General features: G+C 49.9%; 1 protein-coding gene and 2 pseudogenes across 6 annotated transcripts in view; 1 reads left to right on the top strand and 2 right to left on the bottom strand.

The window, feature by feature from the left end:
* The window catches only part of IWS1 (interacts with SUPT6H, CTD assembly factor 1), a 41,447-nt gene extending 41,008 nt beyond the window's left edge, over positions 1–439 (bottom strand). For 2 of the 4 annotated variants that reach the window (XM_081096293.1, XM_081096294.1), the window contains exon 1: positions 175–439. In XM_081096293.1, coding sequence (XP_080952419.1) covers positions 175–208 — 34 coding nt within the window. In that variant the 5' untranslated portion in view covers positions 209–439. The remainder of the gene's footprint in view (positions 1–174) is intronic. The other 2 variants (XM_081096296.1, XM_081096295.1) reach the window with 2 other exon arrangements.
* LOC308522052 lies at positions 368–967 on the bottom strand (annotated as a pseudogene). Its single transcript has one exon. The product of its transcript is annotated as an uncharacterized misc_RNA (transcript).
* Positions 968–1,076: 109 nt separating this feature from the next.
* Positions 1,077–13,344, top strand: LOC308522053 (non-selective voltage-gated ion channel VDAC2-like; annotated as a pseudogene). The gene is made up of 2 exons: positions 1,077–1,140; positions 12,467–13,344. The product of its transcript is annotated as a non-selective voltage-gated ion channel VDAC2-like (transcript).
* The last annotated feature ends 475 nt before the right edge of the window (positions 13,345–13,819 follow it).

Consider the following 13,819-nt stretch of genomic DNA (forward strand, 5'->3'; position numbering starts at 1 on the left):
CGCCACCGGGTGCTCACGAGCCCTCCACTCGGAGCCGGCCCCGCGCCCCCGGGCCCGGCACAGCGAACCCTGACGCTGTCCACGGAAGGGGCTCCCCTCCCCCGCAAACCTTCGCGGACCCGGAAGACAGTTCTCCCTCCTCCCGCGCCCCCGCCCGGCCAGGCCCGGCCCCACCTGACTGGTCGCCGCGGTAATAATCCGGGTCCATGGCAGGCGGCCCCCGGCCGGAGTGTCCGCGCCCGCGCCGCCCCGTCACCTCCTTCCCGGCGGAGTGACCGCCCCCCGCCACCCCGATGGCGCGGTCCGGGGCGCGGAGGTTCCCGCCCGCCCGCCCGGGGGCCGGAGGGTGCGGAGAGCAGGACTCGGCCTACGCGCCCGCCAAGAGGGCCGCCGGCCGGCGGGAGGCAGCGTGCGCGCCGCCGCTCCACTTCCCAGAAGCACCTCGGGGTCGCAATGGCGTCTGCTTCCGCCCCTCAGCGGGGCTCAGCGCGCAGGCGCCGTCCCTCCGCCGGCCAATGGGAAGGCGCAGCGCGCAGGCGCCGTCCCTCCACAGACCAATAGGAAGGCGCAGCGCGCAGGGGCCGTCCCTCCGCCGGCCAATGGGAAGGCACAGCGAGCAGGACGCGCGCCCCGACCGAAGGGGCAGCCGGAGGTGTGGGAGCTCGCGCCCCTGCGCGGTGGCTGCCCCGACCCGTGCCGGTGGGAGAGCGGCCGCGGGCTGTGCTCGCGCCGTGGCGGAGGACCTGCTGAGCTGCTCCTCGGGGAAGCGGGGCCCGCCCCGTGCAGTCACTCTTCCCGCCGTCCGCCCGCCCCGCCGCCCTCCTCGGGCGCCGGGGCCGTGGCGCAGGGCTCCCTGGTGCTGGTACGCCCAGGCCCGGGGCGCTGCCACTCGGCGCTACCTGACCTGATCAGAGGACTCCTTTCCAGGCCCCTTTCTGTCCTGTTTAATTAGCGACTTAAGCTCCATTTTGAGAAGCCGTTTGTCAGCAGGAGGAAGTACAGGCGCTCGCTTCCGGGAAGCTCCCGACTGAAGGGGGTGCCCTGCGCGGGTTACTTGCCGATGCTCCGAGAAGCGCATGGTGGGGAGCACGGCGCCGCCCGCGCTGGGAGGCTGCTGCGGGCGCTCCGCCCTGCCGGCTGGTAAGGCGCACCCTCCGCGCCCGACACTGCAGAGGCCCTGGTTTACCGTGAGGAGGGCAGGCAGGCAAAGGCCTTTCCTTTTTTCTGAACCTGCTGCTCTCAGACCCCCTCCCCCCTCCTCCCCAAACACACACACACTTCCTGGCCTCTGCCTTCAAAATGATTAGCTGAGATTAGAACTTCTTGCTCCCCTGAAACTAGCTAGACAGAGAGAGACATTTCTGATCACCTGGCTGAAAGTTCCGATTGCAACACAGTCCCAACCACAAACCACCCCCCTTCCTCCCGTGGCAGTCTAAGGAAAGCCACCCTGCCCAGATGCTCTGATCTGCCTATCTGGTGTTAACTAGGAAACATTCAAACCGGTGAATTTTTGTGATTTTATTTGAGCCAAACTGTCGAAAACGGATTGAGAAAATGCAAGCATGGCAGCTTTGCACCTTGTTTATACATTACTAGAACCCTGGTGCACGGATTCGTGCACTGGTGGCGTCCCTCGGCCTGGCCTGCGCCCTCTTGCAATCTGGAACCCCTCAGGGATGTTGGACTGCCAGCTTCGGCCCAATCCTCACAGGCCAGGCCAAGGGACCCCACTGGTACACGAATCCATGCACTGGGCCTCTAGTATGCATATAAGATCTTTGGTTAATGTCTTCCTGCCCTACCCACTCCCTCTTCCCTCTGAGATCAGTCTGCTCCATGTTTCTATGCCTGTGCATTGAGCATCTGCCACCTGGTGGTCAGTGCACGTCGTAGCTACAGGTCAAACGGTCACTTAGGCTTTTATATATATAGATAATCAAAAGAGTAAGTGGGTTAAATGAAATCGATTGGTGAAAAATGGGGGGGGGCAGGCAATGCAGGAGAACCTCTGGGATTGGATAAAAAATGATAGACATACTTCCTTTACACAGGTGGGTGCAGGATAGTTAACAGCAATGAACTCACTAACCATGAGGGGGGTTGTGGTCTCGGCAGAGCGGTGCCTGAGCTTTGAGGGGTCCGGGAAAAGGAAAATGACGTTGACATTCCAGCTATTAGTATATATTATGGTAGATGCAAAAGGACAATAGACAGGCTCAGTTAAGGTAAAGATCGACCTTGTCGCCCTGACCGGTTTGGCTCAGTGGATGGAGCGTCGGCCTGCGGACTTAAGGGTCCCGGGTTCGATTCCAGTCAAGGGCATGTACCTTGGTTGCAGGCACATCCCCGGTAGGGGGTGTGCAGGGGGCAGCTGATGGATGCTTCTCTCTCATCGATGTTTCTAACTCTCTATCCCTCTCCCTTCCTCTCTGTAAAAAATCAATAAAATATATATTAAAAAATAAAAAAAGATCAACCTTGTCAGGGAAGATACCGGCCTAGGACATGACTACCCGCCATAAACTGCTTTTTAGTTTTAAAAGTTTTCATTTCAGACCATTCTTTGTTGTTACTTTAGGTCTCTGAGTTTGCAAGGCTGCCAGGCAGGCCTCCCCTGAGGTTGTCAGGTTAGCATGTGGCCCCTTTTCATCCACACTCCCTATTGCAATGCCCTGAATAGAATCCATATTCTTACTTGTTTATTTTTGTCTTAGACAAGGAGGAGAATTTTCTTGTCTTTTGGTTGGAGGAGGGTCAGTGGAGGTATAAGCAAAGATTCCCCAGGAGGTGCAGACTTGCAGAAATAGGGCCTTTTGTTAGTTGGCAAAGTTAGTTACATCTTGGACTGAATTTCTAGGCATGCCTAGCCTGCTGTAAGGCCTCATTTGGTGCCCTGGGAGGTCCACCTCCTACCTTGGAGTTGAGAGATGGAGATTCTTTGATGCCAGCTCTGCGGCAAATTCCCAGAGTGCTCTAAGTCAAGCCACATCTCAGCTGTGATCATCCTTGAACCCGTTAGCCCATTTGCATGCTGGCAGAACAAAGTTCTAGGCATCAGAAAAGGGCATGGGAAGGGAAGGAAGAAAGAGGTGTGGTTTCTTTCTGGAAATACTAACCCTATCTAATAATAGACAAACATGGTAATTAACCATACCTCTGCTACGCTTCCCATTGGCTAATCAGGGTGATATGCAAATTAACTGCCAACCAAGATGGCGGCCAGCAGCCACGCAGCTGAAGTGAACATGAGACTTGCTCCAGTGGTGGAGGAAGCCAAGGTTCCCCGCCTACCGCAGCCAGGCTCTAAGCTCCAGTCTGAGCAACAATGTTGCAATTATAGAAGCTAAACAAACCCAGATACCTGCTTTCAGCCAGCTGGCCTCAGAGCTAGAGCCGAAACAAAATTTCAATTACAGAAGGTAACTAAATCCCAGAATTAAAAAAAAAAAAAAAAAAAGGGAGAGACTGGGAGCTTCAGTTGCAGGCTTGGCCCACCTGAAAACAGCCCTCAGCCCCTCATCCAGGCTGGCCAGGCACCCCAATGGGGACCCCCACCCTGAAGAGAGTGCAGGCAGCCTGAAAACAGCCATCAGCCCCTCATCCAGGCTGGCCATGCACCCCAGTGGGGACCCCCACCCTGAAGGGGGTGCAGGCAGCCTGAAAACAACCCTCAGCCCCTCATCCAGACTGGCCAGGCACCCCAGTGGGGACGCCCACCCTAAAGGGGGTGTAGCCAGCCTGAAAACAGCCTTCAGCCCCTCATCCAGGCTGGCCAGGCGCCCCAGTGGGGACCCCCACCCTAAAAGGGGTGCGAGCAGCCTGAAAACAGCCATCAGCCCCTCACCCAGGCTGGCCAGGACACCATTGGTCCCAAGCGGGACCCCCACCCTAATCCAGGACATCATTCAGGCCAAACCAGCCAGCCCCCACCCATGCACCAGGCCTCTATCCTATATAGTAAAAGGGTAATATGAAAACTGACCCTAACAGCAGAAAGACTGGGAATGTCTGGTCACTATGACACACACTGACCACCAGAGGGCAGACGCTCAATGCAGGAGCTGCCCTCTGGTGGTCAGTGTGCTTCCACATGGGGGAGCTCTGCTCAGCCACAAGCCAGGCTGATGGCTGCAGTACAGCGGTGGTGGTGGGAGCCTCTCCTGCCTCCTCAGCAGCGCTAAGAATGTCCGACTGCAGCTTAGGTCTGCTCCCTGCTGGCAAGTGGACATCCCCGAGGGCTGCCAGGCTGCCAGAGGGATGTCTGATTGCCATCTTAGGCCCAATCCCCCGGGGAGCAGGCCTCAGCCAGCAGGTGGTCATCCCCCGAGGGGTCCCAGACTGAGAGAGGGCACAGGCTGGGCTGAGGGAACCCTCCCCGCCAAGTCCACAAATTTTTGTGCACCGGGCCTCTAGTCTACACTAATAAAAGAGAAACATGCAAATTGGTGTCACTCTGCTATGCCCACCAGCCAATCAGAGCAACTATGCAAATTAGCCCAACAAAGATGGCGGTTAATTTGCATATGCAGGCACAGAGTGAAGACTGAAGGCTCTGGCTGGAGTGAAGGCTGAAAACTGAAGACTGAAGAGGCTCGGCTTCTCTGCTGCGGCCGGACCAAAGGCCTGGGTCCCAGGTGCCAGAGGAAACCCAGTGCCAGCAGCCAGGGGAAGGAAGGCCTGTTGCGCAAATCTTCGTGCAACGGGCCTCTAGTTTATATATATAAAAGCCCAGTGACTGTTACGGTGGAATGACTGGATGACCAGAATTACGGGTTACTATTACGCGCACTGACCGTCACGGGTTAGACGCTCAATGCAGGAGCTTCTCCCTGGTGATCAGTGCACTCCCACAGTGGGAGTGCTGCTCAGCCAGAAGCCAGGCTCATGGCTGGCCAGTGCAGTGGCAGTGGCAGCCTCTCCTTGCCTCCACAGCAGCACTATGGAGCAGCGAGCCAAGTGGTAAGGAGGGAGCAGATGGGGGTTAGGAGCGAGGGGTCAGACATCCCTTGAGGGATCCCAGATTGCAAGAGGGCGCAGGCCAGGCTGAGGGGCCCACCCACCCCCACACAAATTTTGTGCATAGGGCCTCTAGTTTTCTTATAAGAGAATTCATGGGTATAACTTGCCCTGTGTAGTGGGCAAGTTATACCCATGTGCAACTTTAAAATCCAAGCCTTCCCCTTTAGCTGTGGGAATGACATCTTCTCAGACTGTTGTGAGAATCAGCAGAGCAGGGAATTAACAGGACCTAGAACCAAACATATAAAATACAAATATTTATTTCTCTCCATTTGATGGAAAAGACCCTAGGATCTGAGCTCTCTTCTAAGGAGAGTGAGATTGTACTGTGTAAATAAGGCAAGGTGAATAGGGCAGAACTCCAGGAAGAGGTTTAATGAAAGGTAATTCAGGGCAAATCGTGCTAATAAGGATCTTGGATTTCACCAGAGGTACAAGAACAATGGCCATGCAAGAGATTGGAATAAACATTGCCATTACAAGAGAATAATTAGTGAATTTTAATAATAAAGATTCTAACTGCCTTGTGGTGTGGAGAGTGGAGATAAAGCAGGATAGAAAGAAGCTGGGGAAAGTTCCTGACAAGTGGAATGAGGAAGTAGGAATGGGCCTCACTGGCTGATAAGCTGCTGGTCCTCTCCCAGCGCCCCACCTCCACACACGATGCCGTTTATGACTGGCAGTTCCTGTTTATGACAGCGAGAGCTAGCCAAAACCAGATCAATCCAAGATGGAGGAAAATTGACCCCACACGTAGAAGGAGAACAGGGGAAGGTGAATGCAATGACACTTCAGAATAGACCATATTTGAACAAGATCGCCTGCCAACCAGAAGGCAGAGATAGAATTGGGCACCACAAAGTTTAAGAACAGCCCATCCCTGAAAACACATAAAATCCCAAGGACTGACTGGCTGCAGCACGCAGCTCACGGGTGAGTTCACCTGTGTCCACTGGGATGAATTTTTGCTTCTTTCACAGCGGCACCCCCACCAGGGGAACAGTGGGTGGCAGCAGTTTGTCCTGGGCTTACTCCCTAATCCTGTCCCAAGGAGCCCTCATTCTGGCCTCTTTCTCTCAAACTAAATAAAACTGTGTTTGCTTTTGTACAGACTTGCTTTTGAATACTTTCCTGTGCGAAGCCAGGAACCTGCAGGTCACAGAGCACGGAGGGGCCCCGTTTCAGGTCCGCCTCCAGGACAGAGAAGCAGACTGACACACAGCAACGTGCTGACCCGAAAGGCTGCAAAGAAGTTTTTGTACAAAAGAAGTCAACAACTTGTTAGTGAAGCAGGACACACCTTTGAAATAAACGGTCTTAGTGAAAGCAATGTGCTTGTCAATGCAAACACAGCTCCAGGGGAGTCCCCAGAGCCCCTTTACCAGCTGGCTGTCCCTCGGGGCCTGATTGAGAAACGCTAGAGCAGCACAGACATGCCTTCCTTCGTCTTGGCTGCCTTGAATTTTGAGGACTGCCATCTTGCCAATCCCATGGCTCTCTCCCACCCCAGCACAGGTGGTCCATGCTGGTGGGGGCGGAGGGGAAGAGGCACCCACAAGGGAGGTTGCTTTTCCCACCAAGGATACGAAAACCAGAAAGGAGGAAGAAGAGATGAACTTGCAGCAGTCCAGTACTCTCTTCCCCTTGACTGATGATAACCAGAGTGACTGTCCCTAAGTGAATGCAAGATTTATTTGGTCAGCCTTTTGAGACACTGTAACGTGCTGAACATGTTGGGGAGCGTGAGGTCACACAATGTAGGAAACAGCTGGGCACTGGTGTAGATGCAGACCAGGGGCTGAGAGCCCTGGGTTCCGGGCTCCGTGTGCTTGGAGAGCTGGAACAAGCAGCCAGCCTTCTAGGAGTCTCAGTTTCCCCCTGCGTCAAAAGAGGGAGTTGAATCGGAAAATTTCAAGGCCTGAACTTCCTTCTTGTGCTTAAGCCACTAGGGGGCCCTGCCAGTGAGGAAACAAACCAAAACAAGTACAGGGAAGCCTGCTCCCCTGGCAGCCTACCTCTGGCGTCCCAGCCTCACAGCTCATTAGGACCGTTGCCAGATTTGTTTTTAATACAACTGGGACTCACCTGAAAGCCCATGAACCCCTAGAGTACCGGGGAGCGCGATCGCGCTCCTCCTGCAGTGTCACTATTGGATGCTAGTAGTTCACTCTTTATTGACAGATGGCGCCTAAGTGCAGATTACTTATGATGCTGAATGTCTGTAGTTCTAAAATTGACCACTGGCATTTATCTGCCTAATTTTTTACAGGTACTACGACTTTATGAAGTTTACTCAGATTTTGTAGCCCTAAAGCTTCGAAATGGCGCCCAGTTCTAAGTCTGCTTTTATTAGTGATGATGATATTGCTAAATATGTCAATTCTTGCTGTGAAGATGACAATTTTGTGGAAGATATTGGAGAAGGGTGTCCCTCTATTTTAACATTATATGTTTTGTTCAATTTTTTTTTCTACTAGTATTTTATAATACAACTAGGGGCCCGGTGCATGAAATTCGTGCACTGGGGGGGGGAGGGCTGGGGGAAGGTGTCCCTCAGCCCAGCCTTCCCCCTCTCACATACTGGGAGCCCTCAGGGGATGTCCTAGTGATGGCTTAGGCCTGCACCCTGCTCCCCTTGGGGAGCGGGCCTAAGCTGCAATCTGGCCTCCCGTTGTGGGAGGTGACCAGGCTGTTCCAGACTAGAGTTGATTCTAGTCTTTTTTTCCCCTTAAATATATTTTTATTGATTTCAGAGAGGAAGGAAGAGGGAGAGAGAGATAGAAACATCTATGATGAGAGAGGATCATTGATCAGCTGTCTCCTGCATGCCCCCTTACTGGGGATCGAGTCTGCAACCCATGCATGTGCCCTTGACTGGAATCCATCCAGGGATCCTTCAGTCCACAGGCCGATGCTCTATCCACTGAGCCAACCAGGCTAGTGCGATTCTGGTCTTTTTTATCCACAAATGCTAGTAACTTAGAGATATGGCAGTTGATCAATAAAACTGATTACTTTGCAAGTGTAAACTTGAAAATTCAGGTCTCCAACCTACTCTGAAAGAGATATATTTAGTTGTTTTTCTCTACTAAGGATGTTCACAGGATAGTTATACATGATTCCTTTACATTTTAGGTTTGTCTATGGAACAAAATTCTTGTTTTCCTATTAAACTATCAGTCTGTTTTATTACAACAGAAAAATGTATACTCATTCAGTAATTTCTAAGTTCACTTTCCCTCCTGTTTACCAAAACAATACTTCTGCACCCTTCCCTCATTTCACAGTGAACCTGCCCAGGGGTTTACTGTTTGAAATCTCTGTCCAGTGGGTGAGGAGAGGCAAACCCTCCAGACAGGGGTCACCAGCACAAACATTAGATGTGGGGCTGACTTGGAAGGATTTTGAGCAATCTGGATATAGCACTGTAGACCAGCCGTGGGCAAACTACGGCCCGCGGGCCGGATCTGGCCCGTTTGAAATGAATAAAACTAAAAAAAAAAAAAAAAAAGACCGTACCCTTTTATGTAATGATGTTTACTTTGAATTTATATTAGTTCACACAAACACTCCATCCATGCTTTTGTTTCGGCCCTCCGGTCCAGTTTAAGAACCCACTGTGGCCCTTGAATCAAAAAGTTTGCCCACCCCTGCTGTCGACCAATCTAGATTTGTTCCTGATAGCCCACCATTCTCTGAACATTGGCACGTGGATTTGTGAGGCGTGGAAAGCAGCAATGAAGAGGTAGGAAATCATACTGCTAAACAGAACCCTGTTTTTGGGTAGTATAATCTGGGCCAGACAACTCGGCCCTTGCTCCAACGCCTGATAACTCATAACTCAGACTAGGACCTGGCGCGCGGTAGGTGTGTTAACCTAAAACTTAAAACACCTTTCAAAGTGAGAGGCAAAAAGTATTTATTTGAGTTCAAAGAATAGCTATTTGGGACTGCTGGTTCAGACAGAAGCTCAAATAATGTTTCCAGTAGGAGAAAAAGGCAATGGGTATTTATGAGAAAGGGAAGGGGGACAATTACACCAATAGAAGAAAGGCGTTTCAGTGCAGATAAACTAACATAATAATGTTAGTTCTACATTTCCAGTGCAATAGTCATTAGTCCCGTAGTCATAATAACTGATTTCTTGTTATCTCTGCAAACAGTTGTTTTGGAAACAAGGTCTCTGAGGCCCAGGCCAAAGGTTATTGGCCTGTTTTAATATTCGAAGGTTTGAGGCATAAGACATGCGAAGCAGTTCCTCTGCAAAGTCAGCTCCTGCTCAGTTTTAAAGTGGCTCCATTCCTATAATTGTTTACAGGTGCTTAGCTTTCGCCTCTGTAAAATGGAGATTAGAGTGTATGCCTCATAGGTGTGTTGTGAGGGTAAGCAGGAGCTATGCCTAACATGTAGAAGGTTCTTATTATACAAATAAAGTCAGACCTCAGAACTAATTCAACTCTGTCTTATATGAGCACTTTGGTCTCAGCCTGGGATGGTGATGAAATACGGACAATGGAAACCATGCAGCCCTAGCCTAAATAGTTTTAAAAGGTCTCTGAACTATCATGAATGCTTTAAAATGCTTTGGATTGGAATATGTTTTGTTATAATTTTTTATTGTTGAAAGTATTGCATATGTCCCCATTTCTCCCCCATTGACCCCCTTGAGCCCACCCCACCTCCCGCGCCAGGCCCTCACTGCCCCATTGTCTGTGTCCATGGGCCATGCTTATATGCATACAAGGTCTTTGGTTGATTACCTCCTACCCACCCACCCTCTCCTGCCTTCCTGCTGAGATTCCACACTTTGTTCCATGTTTCCATGTCTCTGGGTCCACTTTGTTCATCAGTTTATTTTGTTACTTAGATTCTACATAAGAGTGAGATTATGTGATAACTTGTCTTCCTCTGACTGACTTATTTCACTTAGCATGATACTCTCCAGGTCCCTCCATGCTGTCTCAAAGGGTAAGAGAGCCTTCTTTTTACTGCTGCACAGTATTCCATGGTGTAAATGTCCCACAGCTTTTTTATCCACTCATCTGCTGGTGGGCACTTGGGCTGTTTCCAGATCTTAGCTATTTATTGTAAATTGTGCTGCTATGAACATAAGGGTGCATACATTCTTTCTGATTGGTATTTCGGGTTTCTTAGGATATATTCCTAGAAGTGGGATCACTGGGTCAAATGGGAGTTCCATTTTTAATTTTTTGAGGAAACTCCATACTGTTTTCCATAATGGCTGCATTCCCACCAGCAGTGTACTAGGGGCCCGGTGCACGAAATTTGTGCACTGGGGGGGGGGTGTCCCTCAGCCCAGCCTTCCCCCTCTCACATACTGGGAGCCCTCAGGGGATGTCCTAGTGATGGCTTAGGCCCACTCCCTGCTCCCCTTGAGGAGCGGGCCTAAGCCGCAGTCTGGCCTCCCTTTGTGGGAGGTGACCGGGCTGATCAGGGGAAGGCACCAGCCCCATCACCCCGCTGCTGCAGCCACTGCCAGTCACTGCAGCCAGCAAGGTTTTTTCATCAACACGGACTCCAGTCCCTTCACCATGAAAACATGACAACTTTCTTTAGGCATTTTCAAGATGTGTCTTTCATATAATAATAATTTCTTTATTATTTTTTTTATCCTCACCTGAGGATATGTTTCCATTGATTTTTAGAGACTGTGGAAGAGAAAGGGAAAGACAGAGAGAAACATCAAAGTGAGAGGAACACTGATTGGTTGCCTCCTGCATGAGCCCTGACCTGGGTCCTGGCCAGGGAGGAGCCTGCAACCTAGGTACATGCCCTTGGTCAGAATTGAATGCAGACCCTGCCATCGGCAGGCCAAGGCATTATCCACTGAGCCAAATGGGCTAGGGCAGGACATGACATTTCTTAACTCTCCAGCAGCGGACCTTCGTTTTTTTTCTCAGGGTGTGTGGTGAAAAACCCTAGATCATCTTTTTGGATTCTTATTACCCAAGTTACTAAGAATATTACCAGTGGCATACAGGTAGCTTAGCCAATGAGCGGTCAGAAAAGATGTTTCCTCTGTAGTTCACACCAATCACTGGCTTTGACCCCCGGCTTTGACGCCTCTGGCCCAGGCTTCAGGCCTAGGCAGGGGACTCCCATCTCCCCCTGATCACCAGCTCCACCCTCACCCAGGCCTGACACCTTGGCCAGAGGGGTGACCCCCATCACCCTCCCATCGCCGGATCGGCCCCTTGCCCAGGCCTGACGCCTCTGCCAGAGGTGTCAGTCCTGGGCAGGGGACCCCCATCTCCCCCTGATCACCGGCTTCTGGGCGGCTTCTGGGGTCACACACGGGGGGCCTGGATGGCGGCTCTCGCTCTGGTGGCTGTGCTGTCCCACCCTGCCTGCAGTATGCAAATTAGCCATCATCTTTGTTGGCTGTTAAGTTGCATATCGTGCTGATTAGCCAATGGGAGGTGTAGCAAGGTTACAGTCAATTACCATGTTTGTCTATTATTAGATAGGATCAGCAAACAATATATGTCAAAGATGAAAACAAATGTAGTAAAGGTTTCCTTAAGTTTTTGAATATGTAACTTCATTTACTTGCGATTCATAATTTTTTTCCTAAACTGCTGTAAAATCAGCAAAAATGCCTTGGCAATTTTTACCATAGTTCCTAGGATATTGGTTGGCACTCAAAGGGTTAATAATGGACAATGAATAATGTGCCATGGCACACTATGCAGCTATTAATACAATTGAAGTGGATCTTCAGCTCTCACATGGAAGATGTGCAGAATTTAATAAGTGACAAAAGTCATAGCCTGCTATAAATGGCATAACTTTATGTGAACCCCCAAAAGAGTGAAGAAGAAACACACACAAAAACAACCCAAGAATTCTTTGATAGTATGGAGGGAAAACGACTTCACAGCAAAGATTGAAAAGCCATGGAAGCCTGACAAATTTGATTACATAAAAACAGACACTTAAAAAAAAGCATGCATGGTAAAGACAACACAGCTTAGCAACACCAAAAGATAAATGAACAGGAAATTTTAAAAAATGGTTTCCGCTCCTATCATAGACCAAGGGCTGATCTCTCCCTAATTAATATAGAGCCCCTAGAAATCAGTAAGAAGCGTAATGGAAAAATGGGCAAAGGATATGACAATTCACAGAAAAGAAACTATTAATGGATCTAAGATCCATGAAAAGATAGTCACCCTAAAATAAATGAGATAAAAGCAAATTAAAATCATATCTATACTATTTTTCACTTCTCAGATTGCAAAAGCCTGGTGACATTCCATTGATGAAGGACATGGAGAAGAGACCCCAGAGGAGCTGGTGGGAGTATCCTGGTGCAGCCGTCTACAGAAAGCAATTTGGAAATATTTATAAAAGTTACCAATGGGAGTTACTGGAGGGAGGAAGACAGGTGGCGGAAAGGTGTCTCCTTCTCTTTGCCCTGCAGCCCATCCCTTGGCCCCCAGCCAGCCTCTGGTGAGAAGCCCTGAGCACCGCCCCTATCACCTCCCCACGGCTTTGCCATGGCCACCAGCACATAGAGCTGCACATGCTAGAAATCTTTTCAAAAATGAATTTGGTTTTGGGTTGATGAAACTGGATGTAAAACAAAATTATACAGTGACATGGAATTCTCAACACCTGGTTCATCTAATACAGACACTGGTAAAGTTCCTGGGACCTTGGAGACCTAACATAAATGGTGTGAATGTGGCCTCCTTTCACAGAGAATGGAACACTGACGACACTGGGAACAGAAATCTCAATTGAAGACTAGATTTGTCACAGTTTGAAAATGACATTTAATACCACCTCTTCACCAAGCCCGGGGAAAAAAAGTGGTAAAATCAAGTCTTCTCCCAAGAGGGAGTGTATAAACCTTGGATGTGATGTTGACTTTGATTGTGCTGGGCCTGCGATCCGTGGTTCATCTGTGTTTGGTTGTGAGGGCTGGCTGGCTGGGTACCAGATGACCCTTGACAGTGCCAGGTCAAAGCTGACAGGGACTCGCTTTGCGGTGGGCTTCAGGACTGGGGACTCCCAGCCGCACACTGATGTCAATGACGGGAGAATTTGGGGGCTCAATTTATCAGAAAGTATATGAAGATCTTGACACTTCAGTAAACCTTGCCTGGACTTCAGGTACCAGCTGCACTTGCTTTGGCATTGCAGTGAAATATCAGCTGGATCCCACTGCTTCCGTTTCTGCAGAAGTCAACAATGCTAGTTTAGTTGGAACGGGCTACACTCAGACCTGAGGCCTGGTGTGAGGCTGATCCTGCCTGCTCTGGTAGGTGGGAAGAGCATGCGTGTGGAGGCCACTAACTGAGGCTTGCCCTGGAGTTGGAGACTTAATCCAGCTGAAAGAAACCTCTGGGAATGAATGTCAGAAGATTTGGCCTTAATGTATTTCCAGTGTGACCTGCAGCCCTCCCCCTCCCCACACCAAGAAGGTGATCAAAACAAAGGATGATCTAAATAAGAGCTGTATTTTAAATATTTAGACAGTTACTTGTCCTCTGGTTTCTAGTTGGTTATGGATCCAGTTACCAGCGCACTGTCCTGCAGCCACTTACACATCACTTAATGTACTTAACTGTTGAATACACTACCCACCAATAGGCCTTTATGAAAACGGAAAAAAATTACAAATGTATATGCCTTTTGGCCCACAATTTCACTTCAGAATATATATTCTACAAATATACTTCACCATGTACAAATGATGTATCTATAAAATTATTAAATACAGCACTATTTCCAAAACACTGGAAATAACCTAAGTGTCCAAACAAGAATG

This window comes from Myotis nattereri (assembly GCF_964212035.1).
Source record: "Myotis nattereri genome assembly, chromosome: 7".
NCBI classification, from domain to species: domain Eukaryota; kingdom Metazoa; phylum Chordata; class Mammalia; order Chiroptera; family Vespertilionidae; genus Myotis; species Myotis nattereri.